The sequence below is a fragment of the Melozone crissalis genome, unplaced genomic scaffold (assembly GCF_028551555.1).
Source record: "Melozone crissalis strain CALT ecotype California unplaced genomic scaffold, PUWL_Pcris_2 ptg000108l_1, whole genome shotgun sequence".
Lineage (NCBI taxonomy): Eukaryota > Metazoa > Chordata > Aves > Passeriformes > Passerellidae > Melozone > Melozone crissalis.
The window spans coordinates 1,655,984-1,676,416 of record NW_026535885.1 but is presented as its reverse complement, the minus strand read 5'-3'; the positions used below and the strand labels follow the sequence as shown (position 1 = coordinate 1,676,416).

General features: G+C 56.5%; 3 protein-coding genes across 10 annotated transcripts in view; all 3 read left to right on the top strand.

The window, feature by feature from the left end:
- Positions 1-1,347: 1,347 nt before the first annotated feature.
- AZIN2 (antizyme inhibitor 2) lies at positions 1,348-10,284 on the top strand. Its single transcript, XM_054292363.1, has 12 exons — positions 1,348-1,487; positions 1,642-1,755; positions 1,920-2,023; positions 3,789-3,963; positions 4,036-4,215; positions 4,978-5,150; positions 6,086-6,217; positions 7,033-7,198; positions 7,319-7,481; positions 7,979-8,091; positions 8,646-8,866; positions 9,709-10,284. Exons 4-12 carry the CDS (start codon positions 3,865-3,867, stop codon positions 9,848-9,850), a joined length of 1,389 nt encoding a protein of 462 aa, XP_054148338.1. The 5' UTR covers positions 1,348-1,487; positions 1,642-1,755; positions 1,920-2,023; positions 3,789-3,864; the 3' UTR covers positions 9,851-10,284.
- Positions 10,285-12,240: 1,956 nt separating this feature from the next.
- Positions 12,241-13,391, top strand: NDUFS5 (NADH:ubiquinone oxidoreductase subunit S5). The gene is made up of 2 exons (XM_054292360.1): positions 12,241-12,559; positions 13,121-13,391. Exons 1-2 carry the CDS (start codon positions 12,344-12,346, stop codon positions 13,223-13,225), a joined length of 321 nt encoding a protein of 106 aa, XP_054148335.1. The 5' UTR covers positions 12,241-12,343; the 3' UTR covers positions 13,226-13,391.
- Positions 13,392-18,770: 5,379 nt separating this feature from the next.
- LOC128947749 (microtubule-actin cross-linking factor 1-like) overlaps positions 18,771-20,433 on the top strand; it is a 145,582-nt gene continuing 143,919 nt past the window's right edge. For 6 of the 8 annotated variants that reach the window (XM_054292183.1, XM_054292181.1, XM_054292179.1 and 3 more), the window contains exons 1-2: positions 18,771-18,825; positions 20,009-20,282. In XM_054292183.1, coding sequence (XP_054148158.1) covers positions 20,063-20,282 — 220 coding nt within the window. In that variant the 5' untranslated portion in view covers positions 18,771-18,825; positions 20,009-20,062. The remainder of the gene's footprint in view (positions 18,826-20,008; positions 20,283-20,433) is intronic. The other 2 variants (XM_054292184.1, XM_054292186.1) reach the window with 1 other exon arrangement.

The following is a 20,433-nucleotide window of genomic DNA, read 5'->3' as shown; positions in this document are numbered from 1 at the left end:
TTGCGCGCCACGTGGATCGCTCGGTGTCCCCGCGTTCGCCCCCAGCTGTCCCCAAGTCCTGGGCGCTGTGTCCAGCTCTGGGTCACTCAGCTCAAGGAGGGCATTGGGCTGCTGGAATGTGTCCAGAGAACGGCAACGGGGCTGGAGGACAAATCTGATGAGGAGTGGTTGAGGGAGCTGAGTCAGGAGAAAAGGAGGTTCAGGGCTGACCTTATCTCTCTGAAAGGAGTTTGGAGCCGGGTAGCAGTAGGGTTTGCCTTCCAGGCAGCTGGTGACAGGGCAAGAGGACACAGTCTTGAGCTACACAAGGGCACAAGGTTGGACATTAGGAAGAATTTCTTTACAGGAAGATTAGACATTGGAACAAGTTTCCCTGGGAAATGATGGAGTCACCACCTTTGGAAGTATTTAAGGAAAGACTTGGGGCTGTGGGCCAGTTAACACAGTGCTGTCTGGTCAGAATTGGACTTTGTGATCTCAGAGATCTTTTCCAGCCTAATTGATCCTGTGATTCTGAGCTGTGTTGTGTGGGATGGGCTCAGTGCCCTGCTCTGCGTGGGCTGTGCATCACAACACTGCCCACCACATCCAGGAGGGGCTGGCACTGCAGGGCTCTGTGCTCTCTGCTCTCCCAGCCTCTCTGCATGGTCCCCACACCCCACAGAGCACAGTCCAGCACTGGGGATGGGCCAGAGCACAGGCAAAACCAGCCAGGATCTCACGGCAGACAAAACCTTCCTTGGCCCTTGTTGCCAGGAGAGTCTGTGGCAAAGCCAAGACCACAGTGTTGAATACAGAAACCCAGGATAATTTGGTCTTTTCATTCCCCCCTCAGTGGGGACAGCCACCTCTCCACAGACAGAACATTGGCTCCTCAGCAGCACCAGAGAGAGATCTAAGGAGAGTTAAAAACAATTGCGGGATGGAGCAGTGGCACCGTGTCCAAGGTCCAGGTCTCACGGATCACACAGAGCATCTGCACTGATGGCAGAGCTGGATCTGCCCCTGGGGCACCCAGGATCAGCCCCTGACATCCTCCCAACTCCCTCCCCCTCTGCGGATGCCCAGCCAAACACCGCTCAGCCTTTCATCTGCAGGAAGGTTTCCCTGGCAGCGCCATTCCCGAGGTATTTCGGGCTCTCTTCCCCCCTCAGAGTCCCCGCGGGAGGCAGGGCAGGGCTGCCGGGCTGGGGATGAGCTGCGGGGACGCGGTGAGAGTCCGGGCTGGCTGCAGGGGGAGAGGAGGGGGAGCCTCCTCCAAAAGGGATGAAGGATGCTCGGAGGCGGCTCAGCCAATGGCGTGGCCGGATTTGGTTGTCATGGCTACGGTTGGGCGGCAGAGCAGGGAGGGAAAGGGTGCAGAACCCCCCCATCCTCTGCAGGGGCTCGGGACAGGCAGGGAGCTGGGGCAGGACACACAGCCGGCCCTGGGGCTGGTTCATTCTCCTGGGATACCCATGGCAGAAGCTGTTTAAATGCTTTCCGAGGTAAGGGGGCTTTGGGGGGGGGCTGTGGGGGGGCTGCTTTGCCTGGCACAGTGAGAAGGGAGCTGTGGAGTGCCTAATTTAGGGATGGGGATAAAGGGCATCGTTCTGTCAGTGCCCCTCTCCCTCTCTAAGCCCCTGCACTGCTTCTCCCCAGGAACCCCAGACCCAAAGGCACAGCTACAGCTCAGGCTGCTGCAGGAGCTCGGTGTTTATTGGGGAACCCCCCTGACAGCACACCCGGACACCTGGGAAGGACAACCTGACCCTGGTAAGGCTGGGGCATGAGTCCTGACAGGAGTGACCCATTTCATCCTTACTGTGCCCAGCCGGGGTGCGCTGGTGCTGTTTGGTGATGGGGCCTGAAGGGTAAAGCTGGAGGAGTTGCTCTCCTTTCCCTCTCCCTCTCTAAGCCCCTGCACTGCTTCTCCCCAGAAACTCCAGACCCCAAGGCACAGCTACAGCTCAGGAGCTCTGTGTTCCTTGGGGAGCCCCCCTGACAGCACACCAGGACACCTGGGAGGGACATCAGGACCGTGCTAAGGAGGGGATGTCCCAGGGGACATGACCCATTTCATCCTTTCTGTGCCAACCAGGGTGGGCTGGTATTACAGTTGCCTGTTAAGGTCTCCATGGTGAGAGAAGGATGAGAATCTTGTTTGATGATCAGAAGGCTGGATTTATTGATATATAATATATAATACATTATGACTATACTAAAAAGAATAAGAAGAGAAGTTGCAGAGGCTTGCTAAGCCAAGAATAGAATAGAATAGAATTTATAACAAAGTTCTGTGTCCAGGGACTCTGTCCCCAGCTTGCTCCTGTGATTGGCCCTTAATTATAAACATGGAACATGAACCAATCACAGGTGCATCCTATTGCATTTCACAGCAGCTGATAACAATTGTTTACATTCTTCTTCTGGGGCCTTTGCTTCCCAGAAGATGCACAAATCCCAAAGAAAGGATTTCTGTGAAAAAATGTCTGCGACAGACTGGTGCTGTTTGGTGATGGGGAGTGAAGGCTAAAGCTGAAGGAGTTGCTCTCCTTTCCTTCTTAGAGTCCTCCTTTCATTCTAAGAGCTCAAAACGTGTTTTTTTCACCCCAATCCTGTCTCTGGAATTGCTGGTGGTGTTTGCTCAATGCATTACAACATCCTGCTGCTCTGGGGTCAGTGTGGTCTCTCTCCCAGCGCCCCTGGAATGCTGTCAGGAGGTTTCTGTGCGGCTCTGAGAAATGGAACTTCTGCCTCCTGCTCACTTCCAATCAGAGAGACCATGCTCCTGGAAGAGCCCTGGAGCTAGACCTGGATTATTGGGGTGGAAATGTTCCCTGCCAGCTCACCAGCTCCCTGGGTTGTGGGCCAGGCTGGGTCCAGGGCAGGAGATTGTTAAAGCTCAGGGTGTGAGCTCAAAGCTAAAGCTCTGCTAGGATGAGCCAGAAAACTCTGTGCTGTTTAATTGTCCCCTTGTCCCACACCCTGTGACATGGGACAGCCATGGAACCACATCCACAGCAGGGATCCAGGCTGTGCTGGGGCTGGGTGGTGCCAGTGAGTGCCCTGTGCTGGGGCTTTCCCCTGGAAAGGTGGGTCCAGGAGCCCTCAGCTGTTTGGGATCCATCTGGGATGTTCAGGGCTCTGTCCTGGCCCAGAGAGGCATCTCTGCTCCTTGTGGTGCACTCGGCTTTGTTGATGACTGTGCTGGTGCCTGCTGATGCTGCTGTGTGCCAAAACAGCTCTGAACTGCAGAGAAATGTGTCTCCTCCCCCAGGGAAGATGCTGTAACCCACAGCAGGGCTCTGCTGAGCTGCTGGTTTGGAGCAGAGCAGCTCAGAGCTCTACCCTGGAGCACTGGTCCATGCTGATGGAGCTCCTGGACCCTTCCTCTAAATATTCCTGTCACAGACATCTTTTATGAAAAATCCCTTTCCTTAGGATTTTTCCTCCTGAGAAGCTGAGAGGCTTCAGGAACAAAATGTAAACAATTATCTGCTGCTGTGGAATGCAACAGGTGCATCTGGGATTGGTCTCATGGGGTTGTTTCTGATTAATGGCCAGTCACAGTCAGCTGGCTCGGACAGAGAGTCCGAGCCACAAGCCTTTGTTATCATTCTTTCTTATTCTATTCTTAGCCAGCCTTCTGATGAAATCCTTTCTTCTATTCTTTTAGTATAGTTTTAATGTAATATATATGATAAAATAATAAATCAAGCCTTGTGAAACATGGAGTCAGATCCTCATCTCTTCCCTCATCCCCAGACCCCAGTGAACACCATCACATATTCCTTTCCTTTTCACGGTGTGTCTCATCCTTAGAACCCATCCCCAACTCCAGGAGCGTTTAAAGGATCATCCCCACCCCCAGAACACCCCACCATGAACGGGTACCTGAACGAATCCAATTTCCTGATGGTGGAGGAGGGCTTCACCACCAGAGACCTCCTGGAGAACCTGCTGGGGGAGCTGTGCCAGGAGGTGAGGGCTGACGCTCTGCTGCCTTTGCAAAGGGCGCTCCTGGAGCTGCTGCTCACTCTGGCTGTCCCCTAGGGCCAGCAGCAGCACCAGGCCCTCTTCGTGGCAGACCTGGGGGACATCGTGAAGAAGCACCTGTGTTTCCTGAAGGCCCTGCCCAGGGTGAAGCCCCATTTCCCAGTGAAATGCAACGGCAGTGAGGGGGTGCTCAGGCTGCTGGCAGAGCTGGGGGCAGGATTTGCCTGTGCCAACAAGGTAGGGCTGTGGGAGGGCAGCTCCAGGGGAAATGTTTGTGGGGGAGTGGCAGAGCTCATCCTCCTTTCCCAAATTTGTGCTCTAGGTGACAATTTCAGGGGCAGGAATGTCCTGTGCTGTCATAGCCCAGAAATCCCTGTCCCATCTGCATTGTCCCCATTCCTGTCCCTGGAGCACATCCCTGGGGTGTCACAGCTGTCCAGCTTTTGGTGTCCTCAGGGCTGAGCCTAAAGCTTTTTGCTCCCTCCTGCTTGTCATTTTTAACAGCCAAGGAAGAGGCAAAATTAATTCACTTACTTTTATGTAATTAAATAGGACAAGAGGAATTTCTTGTCCCCGTTCCTGTCCCTGGAGCTGCTGTCCTGGCTGGTGGCACAGCACATCCCTGGGGTGTCACTGCCACATCTGTCCAACTCTTGACGTCCTTAGGGCTGAACCTAAAGCTTTTTGCTCCCTCCTGCTTGTCATTTTTAACAGCCAGACTTCCAGGGATGATGCAAAATTAAATCACTTTTATGTAATTAAATAGGATGAGAAAGGGTAAGCGTTGTCACAGCCCCAGCCCTGCTAACCCCACTTGTCTCCTCTCCCATTCTCTGGTGTTTTCAAACCTCTCCATGCCAGCACAAAGTCCACTGTGATCCCTTGGAGCTCTGGTAGCTTTTACCTGCAAAAGCCCAGGCTGTGACACTGCTCAGCACTGCTGGCTGGTCCCCACCCAGCTCCTGGGGACCTGCTGCACGTGTCCCCTTGCCCCTGCAGGCAGAGATCAGCCGCGTCCAAGGCATTGGGGTGCCGCCAGACAGGATCTTCTACAGCAGCCCCTGCAAGCAGGTGGCCCACCTCAGGTATGCAGCCAGCCACGGGGTCAGGCTGATGGCCTTTGACAACGAGGTGGAGCTGGGCAAGGTGGCCAGGAGCCACCCCCGTGCCAGGTGGGTGCCTGGCAGTGCCACTGGGGTGGGGAATGGGCAGGGGGCTCTGGGGGGCAGCAGGAGGTTGGACGAGGTGGGTGTCAGTCGCTTCTCCCAAGAGATAAAAAAGAGGAACGGCCTCAAGCTGTGCCAGGGGAAGTTTGGATTGGATATGGGGAAAGGTTGGATCACTGAATGTGTGACCAGGCTGCCCAGGGAAGGGGTGGAGTCACCATGGCAGCACCAGGGGAAATATCCCAATAATTGTATTGAGGTGGGAAATGTCCTATCATGGTATTGTGGTGGGATAAATCCCACAGCAGCACCAGGGGAAATGTCCCATAATCATATTGAGGTGGGAAAAATCCCATAATGGTGTTGGGATGGGATAAATCCCACAATGATATTGGGGTGGGAAATGTCCCATAATTGTATTGGGGTGGGAAATGTCCTATAATGGTATTGGGGACATTAGGGTGGGAAAAATCCCATGGCAGCAGCAGGGGAAATATCCCATAACGGTATTGTGGTGGGAAATGTCCCATAATGGTATTGGGGTGGGAAAAATCCCATAATGGTATTGGGGTGGGATAAATCCCATAGCAGCACCAGGGGAAATGTCCCATAATCATATTGAAGTGGGAAAAATCCCACAGCAGCAGGGGAAATATCCCATCATGGTATTGGGGTATGAAATATTCCATTATGGTATTGGGGTGGGAAATGTCCCATCATGGTATAGGGATGGGAAAAATGCCATTGCAGCACCAGGGGAAACATTAAAAAAGCTTGTAGATGTGGTTCTCAGGGACATGGTTTAGTGCTGGGCTTAATAGTTTGGGTTAGTATTTGGTCTCAGTAATCATTGAGGGCTTTTCCAGCCCTCAAAGGCTTTTCCTCTATGATCCTGTTATTCCAAGGCCCTTTAACCCAGCCTTGGTGGCTTTGCTGTGCAGGATGCTGCTGGGGATCACTGCCGACTCCATCCCTGCTGCCCACCCCAGCCTGAGCTTTGGGAGCACGCTGGAATCCTGTGGGCACCTGCTGCAGGCAGCCAAGGACCAGGCTGTGGAGGTTGTTGGCATCAGGTACAGCCCTGGGCTCCTTCCCTGGGGGTGCTCAGCCCCTCTGGGTGGGGGTCTGGGGAGCTCTGCCCTGCTGGAGCAGCAGTGCTGCAGCTGCTCTGCTTGGGAGCGAGGTGAAGGAGGGGATTTGATCTTGGTGGGGCCAATTTGGGGCAGGTTTGACCCCGGGAAAGGCTCCGTGGGGCTCTGTGGGTCTGGCTTGGGTCATTGGGAGGGCTGTGAAGGCAGGGATTTGACTTTAATGGGACAAATTTGGGGCAGGTTTGACTCCAGGAAAGGCTCTGTGGGTCTGGTTGGGGTCAGTGCTCCAGCTGCTCTGCTTGAGAGTAAGGTTAAGGCAGGGATTTGATTTGGTTGGGACCAATTTTGGGCAGGTTTGACCCCAGGAAAGGCTCCGTGGGGCTCTGTGGGTCTGGTTTGGGTCATTGGGATTGAGGTGAAGGAGGGGATTTGATCTTGTTGGGAGTAATTTGGGGCAGGTTTGACCCCAGGAAAGGCTCTGTGGGTCTGGCTTGGGTCAGTGCTCCAGCTGCTCTTGGGACTGAGGTGAGGGTTGGGATTTGACCTTTTTGGGGCCAGTTTGGGGCAGGTGTGACCTCAGAAAAGGCTCTGTGGGTCTGGCTTGGGTCATTGGGAGTGAGGTTAAGGCAGGGATTTGATTTGTTGGGGCAGGTTTGACCCCAGGAAAGTCTCCCTGGGGCTCCGTGGCTCTGGCTTGGCACAGTGCGTGGGAAACTCTGTGAGTGCCAACCCCAGGGCCGTGTCCCCTCTGCTCTGGGGGTGACCAGGCCCTGCTGAGATGGGGTCTGTCCCCTCAGCTTCCACCTGGGGAGCCGTGGGCTGGAGGCCCAGGCCTGGGCGCAGGCTGTGGCCACAGCACAGCTGGTGTTTGACATGGGGACAGAGCTGGGACACCACATGCACCTCCTGGACATCGGGGGAGGCTTCCCTGCCACTGAGGACACCAGAGCCCCGCTGGAAGAGGTACAAACCTCCCACACCCGCCCTAAGCAGGCAGGGAATGAGCTGGGAGCTCTCCCTGGGTTTGCATCCGTGCAGAATTCCCAGCTAACCAAAGGGAAGGTTCTTTTCCTTCCCTCACAGATCGCTGCTGGGATAAACTCTGCCTTGGATTTGTACTTCCCTGAGGGCAGCGGGGTGGAAATTATTGCCAGGCCTGGGCGTTACTATGTCACCTCTGCCTTCACCTTGGCTGTCAGCATCACTGCCCTGGAGGAGATCCCCGTGGAGCAGCCTGGCTCTGATGGTAGGTGTGGCAGCAGGGATGTCCCCTATGTCCCTGAGTCCCCCTGAGCCCTCTCCCTGCTCCCTGATGTGTCCCCTGTGTCCCTGAGACCCCCCAAACCCTTTCCCTATTTCCTGAGGTGTCCCCTGTGTCCCTGAGCCTCCCTGAACCCTCCCCTCTTCCTGATGTGTCCCCTGTGTCCCTGAGCCCCTCTGAGCCCTCTCCCTGTTCCCCAATGTGTCCCCTCTGACCCTGAGACCCCTTGAACCCTTTCCCTGTTCCCTGAGGTGTCCCCTGCATCCCTGAGCCCCTCTGAGCCCTCTCCTCACTCCCCAATGTTTCCCCTGTGTCCCTGAGCCCTCTTCCCACTTTCTGCTATGTCCCCTGCATCCCTGAGCCCCCCTGAGCCCTCTCCCCACTCCCCAATGTCTCCCCTGTGTCCCTGACCTCTCTTCTCCCTTCCTGAGGTGTCCCCTGTGTCCTTGGGCTACCTGAACTCTCTCCCCCTTCCTTTCCAGAGGAAGAGTGTGGCAGCAAGAAGAGCCTGGTCTATCACCTCAGTGACGGCATCTACGGTGCCTTCAGCTGCCTCCTGTTCGACAGCCCCTGCCCCAGGCCCCGGCTGCACAGGGTGAGGGGCTCAGTGTGCCATGGGGACAGCTCAGGATGTCCCTTAAGTGAGGTCAGCCATCCCTCTGCCACAGGGGAAGCTGCACCCAGGCTGTGGGGCTGAATTTGGGGCTCAGTGTGCCATGGGGACATGCTGAAGGGCTCAGTGTGGCACTGGGACACGGTGAGGGGCTCACCAGCCTTGGGGACAGCTCAGGATGTCCCTCAGCCACCTCTCTGCCACAGGGGAAGCTGCACTCACTCCATGGGTTTGAATTTGGGGTTCAGTGTGGCACTGGGACATGGTGAGGGGCTCAGTGTGCCACTGGGACATGCTCATCCCACAGAGACCCTTGGGGACAGCTCAGGGTGTCCCTCAGCCATCCCCCTGGCACTGCGGGGCTGAATTTGGGGTTCAGTGTGCCATGGGGACATGGTGAGGGCCTCACCTCCTTGGGGTCACGGTGAGGGGCTCAGTGTGGCACTGGGACACGGGGAGGGGCTCAGTGTGCCATGGGGACACGGAGAGGGGCTCAGGGTGCCCCTGGCACACCCTCACCCCCGTTTCCCCTGCAGAGGCCGTGCCCAGAGCAGCCCTGGCACAGCTGCAGCCTGCGGGGCCCGCGGGGGCACAGTGAGGGTGCCAGCATCGCCGAGGGGCTGCGGCTGCCCCAGCTGCACGTGGGGGACTGGCTGATCTTCGGGGACATGGGAGCCTACAGCATGCCAACGTCACCCCTGGGCACAGCTGGCGGCGCCCAGGCTCGGGTCACCTACGCCATGTCCCGCATGGCCTGGTAAGGGATGGGCAGGGAGGGGTTCTGTGCCAGGGGAGGGATTCAGTTCCTGCTGGGCACAAGGGAGAGGGGAAATCTGAGTGCCAAAACTGGAAGTTCAGGGTGAAATCATGGCCTCAGAGGAAAAAATCCTGTTTTTTAGTTAGGAATAAATATTATTTTTAAAATATTATTATTAAATTATTATTATTATTATTATTATTATTATTATTATTATTATATTAAATTTTAAATTAAATTTATTTTATATTAAATTACATATATATATATATTATTATACTATATAATAATATAAAATATATGTCATAATGTATCATAATATGTTATTATTGTTGTTGTTATTGTTATTATTAAATCATTATATTAAATTTTAAATTAAATTAATTCTATATTAAATAATATCTTACATACATTATTATACGATATAATATATATCTATAATAATAATAATAATGATAATAATAATAATAATAATAATAATAATTATTATTATTATTATTATTATTATTATTATTATTGTTACTGTTACTGTTACTGTTACTGTTACTATTACTATTTTAAACTTGAGCCTTCTCTTCCACCTGGGCCCAAGGGAGAGAGGGAAATCTCAGTGCCAAAACCTGGAAATTCAGGGTGAAATCATGGCCTCAGAGGAAAAAATCCTATTTTTTAATATTATCAAACTTGAGCCTTCTCTTCCACCTGGGAAATCTGAGTCCCAGAACCTGGAAATTCAGGCCTCAGAGGAAAAAATCCTAATTTTTTTAAAATTTTATCATACTTGAGGCAGCTTTTCACTGGAGAAAAGAGAGCCAGCCACCCTTGGGTGTCTCCCTTTGCAGGAAAGCCATCCAGCTGTTGCAGGGAAAGCCACCCCAGACAGAAGAAGAGCGTGAGAGCCTCTGCACGCCCCTGTCCTGTGGCTGGGAGATGGCAGAGACCCTTTGTGTGCCCCCTGTCTTCGCTCCAGCTGGCATCATCTGAGCAGCTCCGGGCAAGGAGCCACGCTGGGAAAGGGCCTGTGGTGGTGCTGGCAGGAGAAATGTCCCAAAATGGTGTTGGGGTGGGGAAAATCCCATAATGGTATTGGGGAAAAATCCCATTGCAGCACCAGGAGAAATGTCTAATCATGGTGTTGGGGTGGGAAATATACCATAATGGTATTGGGGAAAAATCCCATTGCAGCACCAGGGGAAATGTCCCATCAGGGTGTTGGGGTGGGGAAAATCCCATCATGGTATTGGGGAAAAATCCCATTGCAGCACCAGGGGAAATGTCCCATAATCATAATGGTATTGGGGTGGGGAAAGATGCCATTGCAGCACCAGGGGAAATGTCCTATAATAACATCAGGATGGGAAAAATCCCATAATGGTATTGGGGTGGGAAATGTCCCATAATGGTGTTGAGGTGGGAAATATCCCCGAATGGTTTTGGGGTGGGAAAAATCCCATGGCAGCACCAGGAGAAATGTCCCATAAGATTGGGGAGGGTCCCATGATATTGGGGTGAGAAATGTCCCATAATGGTATTAGGATGGGAAAAATCCCATTGCAGCACCAGGGAAAATGTCCTGTAATGGTATTGGGGTGGAAAAATCCCATAATGGTATTGGGGTGGGAAAAATCCCACAGCAGCACCAGGAGAAATGTCCCATCATGGTGTTGGAGTGGGAAATGTCCCAAAATGGTGTTGGGGTGGGGAAAATCCCATAATGGTATTGGGGAAAAATCCCATTGCAGCACCAGGAGAAATGTCCTATAATGGTATTGGGGTGGGGAAAATCCCGTCATGGTGTTGGGGTGGGAAAAATCCCATTGCAGCACCAGGGGAAATGTCCTATAATAGTATTGGGATGGGAAAAATCCCATAATGGTATTGGAGTGGGAAAAAATCCCATGGCAGCACCAGGGGAAATGTCCCATAACGGTATTGGGATGGGGAAAATCCCATAATGATGTTGGGGTTGGAAAAATCCCACGGCAGCACCAGGGGAAATATCCTATAATGATGTTAGGGTGGGGAAAATCCCACTGGGTGTCTGACTCCATCCCAGTCTGTTAGTTGAAAATTATCAAAATATTTTTGTGAGTTTTCTAATTTGGGATTAATGCTGGCAAATTTTCAGGGTTTAGTGTCTCATTTTGGGTCGAGAAATCTGTCCCAAACACTGGGGGGACTCTGGAGCTATTTGGGAACAGTTCTTTTTTGAAATTCTTTTGTGTTGGGATCAAAGGGTTGGCATTTGCAGGGGTGAAATAATTCTCAGTCTATCCTGTATTTATTAAAGCAGCTGTCATATTCCACCCTCCCCGTTAAAAACACCAATCACTTGTTTTTAAAATTTTAAAAGTTTAATAGTAATAAAATGGTTATAAAAATAGTAATACAATTAGATTAATAAAAATTTGGACAATTTAAATTAGGACATTATGAGACAACAAATACAAAGAGTTATAGACAGTCCAGGTACCTTTTTCTGGGCAGCACGAGCCCGAAAAAGGACACAGTGAACAAAGGATTAACCCTTAAAAACAATAACCTGTTGCATATTCATACACCTCATACATGATGCATAAATTCCATTCAAACACAGGATTCTGTCTGTTTTGTCCTGTCCCATAAATCCTGCTCCTCCAGCTCCTGTGGTGTCCCCGTGCCTTCCAAAGGGGTTTGGCAGGTTTAGGTTCTGGTTTTAGGGGTGGTGGTGATCACTGAGAGCCCAGGGTGGCTTGAGGGCTTGGGTGAGGAAGGCCCTGGCTCTTCCCTGTGCAGGAACTGGGAGAGCTGGGGGCACTGGGAGAACTGGGGGGGCACTGGGAGGAGGACAGAGGGAGGACTCTGGGGCACTGGGAGGACACTGGGAGGGCACTGGGAGCACTGGGAGGAGGACAGAGGGAGGACTCTGGGGCACTGGGGGCACTGGGAGCATTGGGAGGGCCCTGGGAGGGCACTGGGAGCACTGGGAGGACACTGGAAGCAAAGGGAGGACACTGGGAGCACCGGGAGGGCACTGGGAGCAGTGGGAGGGCATTGGGAGGGCATTGGGAGCACTAAGAGGGCACTGGGAGCACTGGGAGGACACTGGGGGGCGCTGGGAGGGCACTGGGAGAGCACTGGGAGGACACTGGGAGCAAAGGGAGGACACTGGGAGCACTGGGAGGGCACTGGGAGAGCACTGGGAGGGCACTGGGAGAGCACTGGGAACACTGGGAGCGCTTTGCACACCGTGGCCGCCAGAGGGTGCCGGGGCGCGGCGTGCAGCGAGTTCTCCCATCCGCCAGAGGGCGCTGCAGCGCAGGGAGAGGCGCTCCTGCCGCTCCTCTCTCTGACCTCGCCCAGCCGTAGAGCGCGCCGCGGTGCCGCGCCTCGGCCGCGCTTGACGGCGGGGACGCCGCGAAAGGCCCGTGAAGGACGGCGGCGGGGCCGTGAGGGGGGGCGGCGCGACAGCGGCCGTGTCGCGACAGCAGCGCAGCCATGCCGTTCTGGGGCCTGCAGAAGCAGCTGGGCATCGATGTGGACGCCTTCCTGCTGCGGCAGAGCATGCCGCAGCCCTACGGCCAGGCCTCGGCCTGCCACGCCTTCGAGCGCGAGTGGGTGGAGTGCGGGCACGGGCTGGGCCAGACCCGCGCCCGGCGCGAGTGTCAGCTGGAGTACGAGGATTTCATGGAGTGCATGAAGCGCACCAAGCTGGTGGGTGAGCGGGGACACGGGGGTTCTGATAAAGGGGGCAACAAGTGCGGGCTGGGGGGACTCCAGGTGTTGGGAGGGTGCAGAGGGACCTGGCAATGCTCTGGGGGAGGTTCGGGGGCTCCAGCCCAGGGTGGGAGCGCTGCCCACCTTGAGGGGGGGTCTGATCCCACAGCAGCCCCTTCCCCCGGGCTGTGCGGGCTGCAGGAGCCCCGGGAAGCTGCGGCTGCCCCGCTCCTGGAAGAGTTCCAGCCCAGCTTGGAGCTCCTGCCCAATGGATGGGATTTTAGTTCCCTCCCAGCCAAACCATTCCATGTTTTGGCTCCGTGTGGAGCCGACCTTTGTCCCTGTCCCCAGCGCTCCTCCAGCACCATCCGCACCCAGGATAAAATCCTGGTCAGAAAACGCGGCTGGAAACCCAAATCTCATCAGTCCTGAAAGCCCCAAAATCTTTGAGAAGAGCCTCAAACCGGAGTGAGGAGCCCCAGGGCGGGGTTAGCGGGGGCTGTACATCTGGGGGGCTGCCGTGGGGACCCCCTGAGACCCCCCCTGTGTCCCTGGCAGACTCAGCGGCTCCGGACCATCCTGGAGCAGCGAGACAGGATGATCAAGCAGGGGAAGTACACACCCCCCGAGCACCACATGGGCAAGGAGGAGCCCAGGCCCTGATTGCCTCTGGAATCCCTCTTGGAAGAAAAAAGAAAAATTCCTCTTGGAAGAAAAATTCCTCTTGGAAGAAAACCCCCAGAGCACGGGGCAGGGGCCCTGCTGTGGCTGGAGGGGAGCAGCCTCAGGCTGGGCATTGCTGGGGCAGTAAATATCCCTTTGGAATGTCTCCTTGCCTCTGTCTCCTCTTTTTTTTGGGGGGAGGAAACACCTCATTTCCCTCATTCAGGGTGGAAGTGGATGGATTTGGGATCTCTCATGGCTTTTCAGTGTGTGGGAGGCAGATTTCCTCACTGGGGGCTGTGAAATCCCAGATTCCAGCAGGATCCATGGAGGCCCTGGCACAGCCCAGGGGGTTTGTCCCTCCCAAGGAGAATTTTTCCTTCTATTCCCTCAGTTTTGGAGCAGGAGAGTACTTGGAAGAGGAGATTGCTTTAATCCACGTTTTTAATACTGCTGCATCTTTGCTGGGAGATCCCTGATCTCAAATTCTCATGCTGGGATGACAGAGGGTGACATCTGGGAGCAGGAAGGTGACACAAGGGACATTCCAGGAGGGACATTCCAGCCCCCTGCTTCATGTTGGGCATGAGAGGAGTCCCATGGATCCCTGACTCCTGGCATTGCTGAGCCCTTGGATCACACCTGGGTGCTGTTTTGGGGGGGCTCTGATCCACCCCAGAGTGTCCAGAACAGGGATCTGAGACAGGACAGCTCTGTTATTTCCCCCTGGAACAAGGTGCATTGAGAAAATCCCTTCCCTGCATTTCACAGGAGCCATCCCAGCAGGGTTTGAGCTTTCCCTGGAATTTCTGCTGCTCCTGTCCCTCAGCTCCCCCCAAACCAGCCCTGCCCGAGGTTTGTCCCTTCCCCCAGGCCCAGATGGATCCTTTGCTCCAGCCCAGATGGATTCCTGTGCTCTGCCTGAGTCACAGCCACCATTCTCCCTGGCAGGGCAGGCTCTGGAGAGCTCCAGATTCCCACTCTGGGCTCAAATCCTCACATTCCTGTCCCAGGCCTGGCTCTTCTTTGTTTGGTACTGCTGATCACACTCTGCCATTTCTGTTCCCTCTTAATTTACATGACTCTGGAAATAATGTCCTTTTAAAATTTTTTTTTCATGAATTTTTATATTTTTCTCCTGTAAATGACCCAAGACCCCATCCTGGTTGGATCCTGGCTAATTCCTGGCTGTCCTTGCAGTTACTGATGGAGAATGATAATCCTCAGGGATTCTGGTTGCTGATTTAAATATGAAAACTCTGCTGGTGGTGAGTTTGAGAGGAAAACCAACATCAGGATATCAGTGCTCCACGGATCTCAGCTGTAAAAATGAGCAAGGAGGAGCTCTGAGGAGGGAAACCCAGGGAAAATACGGAAAAGGGAATGGCTTCAGGTGGAGATATGGAAAAAATATGGGAACCACGTGAGGAAAAGGGAATGGCTTCAGGTGGAAATATGGAAAAAATATGGGAACCACGTGAGGAAAAGGGAATGGCTTCAGGTGGAGATATGGAAAAAATATGGGAACCGCGTGAGGAAAAGGGAATGGCTTCAGGTGGAAAGGGACTGGGGAGGCTCCAGAGCTTCCATAACAAATAAGGGATGGATAAAGAGGGAAAATGGTGCTGGGGATGGAAATTGAGCAGTGCCACAGAGCCCTTGGAGTTATTTATCCTCATGAATTGTCCATCTGAGTTATTTATCCTCATGAATTGTCCATTGGAGTTATTTATCCTCAGTGAAATGTCCCAGGGGGATTTGGGGAAGGGGAATGAGGGAGGGGATGGGACTGTGGCTGGGGGATTTGGGGACCCACATGGAACACCCAGAAGGTCTGAGCTATTCCAGGAGCTGATTTCTCTCCAAACCACCCTGCAACTCCCCAGGGCAATCCCTGGGTTTCAGCCATAGATGGAAATTTGGGAAATGGAGCCAGCCAGGAGGTGAAACCTTGCAGTCGCTCATTATGGATGATGATTAATTATTATTATCGATTATCTTTCCCACTGGTGGAGGACTGCAGAGAAGACATTGAGGTGGAGAATTTGCCAGTGGCATCACCACTTCCTCCCAAGGTGGATGTGAGGGCTGGTGGCACCCAGAGCAGCACAGGCCAATGCTCCCAGGAATTTTGGGGGAAAAAACTCCTGTTTTGATTACAAGTGTTGCTTTTCCAGGGAGAGGAAGGAGAAAAACCAGGCTCAGCAAAAAGCCTGGCAGTGTGGAGAGTGACTCATCCCATGCAGATGTCAGAGGAAATATTGGGATGGATCTGAGCACTCCTGGCTCCCCAGGGGCTCTTTAGATCCCTTCAAAATCAAATTGCTCTGGTGATCACAGCCAGGAGGATCCGTTTGCCTGAGTTAAAAGCTCTGTCAGGAATTTCACCCATAAGGGGAATAATCAAAGACCTGATGAAAACAATCAAATTTATGGAGAGATTAAAATAAAAACACCTCTTGGTTCTGCTGGGAGGAGACTGAGGCAAGGCTCTGGCTGAGCAGCAGGGATCGAAAATGGATCCGATGCTCCTGACAGAATTCCCCCGGGCAAAGGGATTTGGAGCATCCTCAGCTCCACGCTGTGGTTCACCACCAAGCCTGAACAGGATCCACATCCAGCCTGTAGTAGTTCCAGATTTATATTTTTCTCTTTGCCTTTTTTGTCGCTGTTTTGGCAGGGGGTGATGCCACGTCCCAGCTGGGTGGGAGGCACCGGGGCTGGGATGGGGTGGGAGATCTCTCCATGGGGAGCTGCTTCTGCCTTGGCTGGGCCCCAGCCCCTCATTCCCATTTTCCTACAACTTTTAGCCCCCAGGATTTGGAATTGGGGATGGGCCCCCTCCTCGTGCAGCTCCCACAGCTCTGGATGTGCTGTGCATCATCTGCAGCTCCTCTCTGCCTCGGAGAGGGGGAACAAACAACTCTCAGGAGATGAATAATTTATCAAAAGTCAAGGGAAAAGGCAGATATCAGCCCTGGGCTTGGGCAGAAGGTTTTAATGAGGGAGAGGGGAGCGTTCTTGGGGCAGAGCTGGGTTCTGGCTGATTTGCACCGGGAGACATCTCCCTGCATCCCTGTGGATGTGCACTCGGGGTCCCAGGGGTCCCCTCAACCCTGCTGAGCAGCACAGGAGCAGGGAAATGCAATGATTTAGGGAGAACCTGCCTCCCCCTTCCTCCTAAAATAACGATTCCCTGTCTCCACGCCGGCAAAACAAGGCAGGATCCTAACCCAGATTCGCAGCAGCACAAATAATCACCCGGCAGCTCCCGGCGCTGCCAGGGATCTCGGGAAGCGCATTCCGGGCGTGAGATCCACACGGGCTGGAACCGGCACCACCATCTCCCATCCACCCGCCTGCCCCGGGACTCAGCACGGCTGGAATCGGCTGCGTTTGCTCCCGGAGCACCGGTGACACACGGGGTGACACACGGGGTGACAAAGGCAGGTGTCACCCCACAGCCAGCCCCGGCCCTCTGCAGCCGGCCGGGCTGTGAACCCTGCGCGCTGTGCCCAGGGCGGGCGGTGCCCGGTCACCAAGGCGGGCAGCAGGGGTGACCCAGGGTGTCACGGCATCCCCCCAGCGTGTGCCCGGGGCCGGGCCGGCCGTGGCCGCGCTCTCAGCGCTGCAGACACGCGGCAGAGCCGCCCAACCCGTCCGGGAGCTTTGGGAACGGCGCTGCGGCAGCGTCTGCGTCTCCAGGCACTTCCCTCCTCCCAGCGCCTCTGGGGCTGCCGGCTCTGCTGGGACTGAGCTTCCCCTGCTCCTCTCTCACGGCTTTTGGGGTCCCCCATAGCAATGGGGACCACAGCCCCCCTTGAGCGTGTTTATCCATCAGTGTCCAGTACCACTGAGCACACTGCATGGAAAGCAGCGTCAGGGTGGCACCAGGGTGATGGCCCTGTCACTGTCACCGTCATTGGGGTGGTGGGACTGGTGCCAGCGCACAAGCACACCCATTTCCAATACATCCTTTACTCTGGCCCAAGTTCCCCAGCACCAGTCTGGCCTGGCTGCAGCCCATGAGGTTTCCCAGGTCCCAGAACTCATTCCCAGGTCCCAGAACTCATTCCCAGATCCCACAACTCATTCCCAGGTCCCAGAATTCATTCCCAGATCCCAGAACTCATTCCCAGCTGGAGTTCATGTCTTCGAGGCCTTGCCCCTGCCTCTGTGGGGTCACCTCGCTGGTGTATCCACACCCGGGCGGGTTTTGGCCAAGAGTTTCCTCCCCATCGCTGCATCCCAGCGGGCAGGGCCGCAGGGCAACACGTGCTCCTCTCCAGCCACGTCCCCAGCCGCGTCCAGGTGTCACCACACCCCACGCCCCGTGTCCTGCACCTCGTCCCACCCCGTCGCTGCAAGCACTCAGCAAAACACACAGCGGGCAAGCAGCAGTGTTGGGATGAGATCTGAAAACCGGCGGGGGAGAGATGCCCACGGGGCGCTCGGGTGCGCCGAGACCCCGGGGGGACTGGGGCGCCGGGCTTGGCCGGGCCGGCTGCGGCGCCGCGGGAGCAGCCGCGCTGGCCCGGGGCCGTGGCACGGAGCCGCCGCCGCCGCTGCCGCTCGTTGGGTGCCGCCGTCGGTGCGGGGCGGCTGGATGTGCCGTCAGCCGGAGCGGTTTAGCCTGCTTCACTCCTGCCAGGCTGCTGGGGCTGTCCTGCAGCTCCGCCACCCCTTCGGGCTGATCCTGGTGTCCCTGCCCGCGCCGCGCCTGGCGCTGGGACACGTCCGCCTGCGCCTGGGATGCCCGGCTGGCCCGCAGGTGAGGCCCTGGGCAGCTCACGGCTCTGCCAGCGCGGCCCTCCGGACCTTCCCGAGCCTGTCCCGCACCCTGCTGGTGTCCCCGCACCCTGCTGGTGTCCCCACGCCCTGCTCCTGTCCCTGCACCCTGCTCGTGTCCCCGCACCCTGCTCCTGTCCCCGCACTCTCATCGTGTCCCCCTCACCCTGCTGGTTTCCCCGCACCCTGCTCGTGTCCCCCGCACCCTGCTGGTGTCCCCGCACCCTGCTGGTGTCCTCGCACCCTGCTGGTATCCCCGCACCCTGTTCGTGTCCCCATACCCCGCTCGTGTCCCCGCACCCTGCTCGTGTCCCCCGCGCTGCGCTGCGCCTGCTGGCCCCGATCCCCGATCGATGGCTGCTCTAATTACCGTGGGCCTGGGGGGATGCGGAGGATGAGGATGGATCGGGGATGCTGGGAGGATGCCGGGGGGCTCTGCGGGGTGCGGGGAGCTGATGGGAGGTTTGGGGGGACCCCCCGTGCAATGGGGGTGCAGGGTGGGGAGGCAGCAGGCATTGAGGGGCCCTGAGGAGCACGGGCAGGTTGGAGGGCGCAGCCTGGCAGCCCCGAGGGGGTTGCCCGGGGTGGCGGTGCCGGTTGTGCCGGCGCAGGGGCGGGAGGCGGCCGGGACCCCCCCGCCGCTCCCCGCCGCCCGGTGGGCAGGGCCGGGCCGGGCCGGGGGAGGCGCCGCGGCGGCGGGAGCGCACGGCGGGGCCGCGAGCGGCCGGACCGGGAGCGCACGGCGGGGCCGGGCCGGCACCGGAGCGCCGCGTCCTGCCCGAGCCGAGTCGGTACCGGAGCGCCGGAGGGGGGTGAGCGGGGCCGGGGGTGCTGCGCACCGGGGAGGGAGCGGGGAAGGGCGGCGGATGGAGCGGGGAAGCGCAGGGTCAGAGCGGGAGATGAGCGGGGGATGAAGCGGGAAGGGCAGACACGGGGATGCAGCGGGGATGGAGCGCGGAAGGGCGGCGGGTGGCGATGGGGAAGCACCGGGAAAACCGGGCAGCAACCGCGGGGCTGGGCTGGAGCTGCGGGCACCGGAGGATGCCCGGGAGGAGGGGTAGGACCAGGTGGGAGCGGGAGCCGGGGGGGGCCACTCCGGCCCCGTGTGCCCCCGCAGAGCCGTGCCCGCTCCCCGCCGCCTCCTGCACCTGCCGCCCCCCCGGCCGTGCCGCAAACCCGGCTCCAGCCCCCGCAGCCCCCGGCCCTGCCGCTCCCCGGGCACCGCACCCCGCCCGGCCCCGCAGCCCCCCCAGCCCCACACCCGAGGGTCCCCCAAAAATGGGCGCGGGCTGAGCCCCTCGGGGCTACCGGGGGAGCCGCGGTTCGGGGCCGCGATTCATTTTTTCGCAGCTTTTCAATGGGGGGTGAATGACTCATGGAATCCTTTCTCCGTTTCTTTCAATGTTTTTTTGGGTCTCTTTGTTCCTGTTTTGCTGATTAAATGATGGGAATAAGGAAAGGCTCGGCGTGATGGAGGCGGCTCCTGCGCCGCGGCACATCGGTTGTAGGAGTCTCAGGCATTTTTCCTGGCCGTGCTAGAGGACACAATGAGATTTATTTTAAATATGTCTCATGCAAGGTGCTTATTTGCCCAGCGTGTGTACGCGGCACAGCTCACTCCCGGCGTGCTCCAGAAAGCCCTACCATCTTCCTCTGCCATGATTAATAAGATTTTTAAATCCATCCCCGTTCTCAGAAGGGAAAAACCCGCAGGTACAAAGGGCAGAGCCGAGCTGATTCTCCTTCTTGCGCTGAGCACAAAGAAATGGAGCCCAAAAGGTTGGACTTGGCTTTGTGGCAGTGAGCTCAGGGATGCCAGTGTGAGCTTTGCTGGTAGAGGTGCAGCCGTGCCAGCATCCCCATCCCTGAGAACCCCAGCAAAGGGGGAAACTGAGGCAGCATCAGGAGGGCTGAGACACCCATGGTGGACAATCCCTTCTCCACCACCCCCGGGACCGGTGGCCCGGTGTCACACGCTGTTTGCTCCTTCTCCAGGGTGCTGCTGCCCGCGGGGACGCCCTGCCCGCCCTGCTGGCCGTGCCCTGGGCCATGTCGTCCTCCGACGAGGAGACCCTCAGCGAGCGCTCCTGCCGGAGCGAGCGATCGTGCCGGAGCGAGCGCTCCTACCGCAGCGAGCGCTCGGGCAGCCTCTCCCCCTGCCCCCCCGGGGACACCCTGCCCTGGAATTTACCCCTGCACGAGCAGAGGAAGAGGAAGAGTCAGGATTCGGTGCTGGACCCGGCCGAGAGGGCTGTCGTCAGGGTCGCAGGTAAGGCAGAGCCTTGTTGGTTCCCCCCGGGAGTTCCTGCGGTGACTGAGATGATCTTGGGGTCACCTCTGTGCCCTGCTGCTCCTCGGGGAGCCTGGGGGTGGATGGGGAGAGGAGGGGAGGGATGGATGTGGCGCTGGTGGCCGAGGAG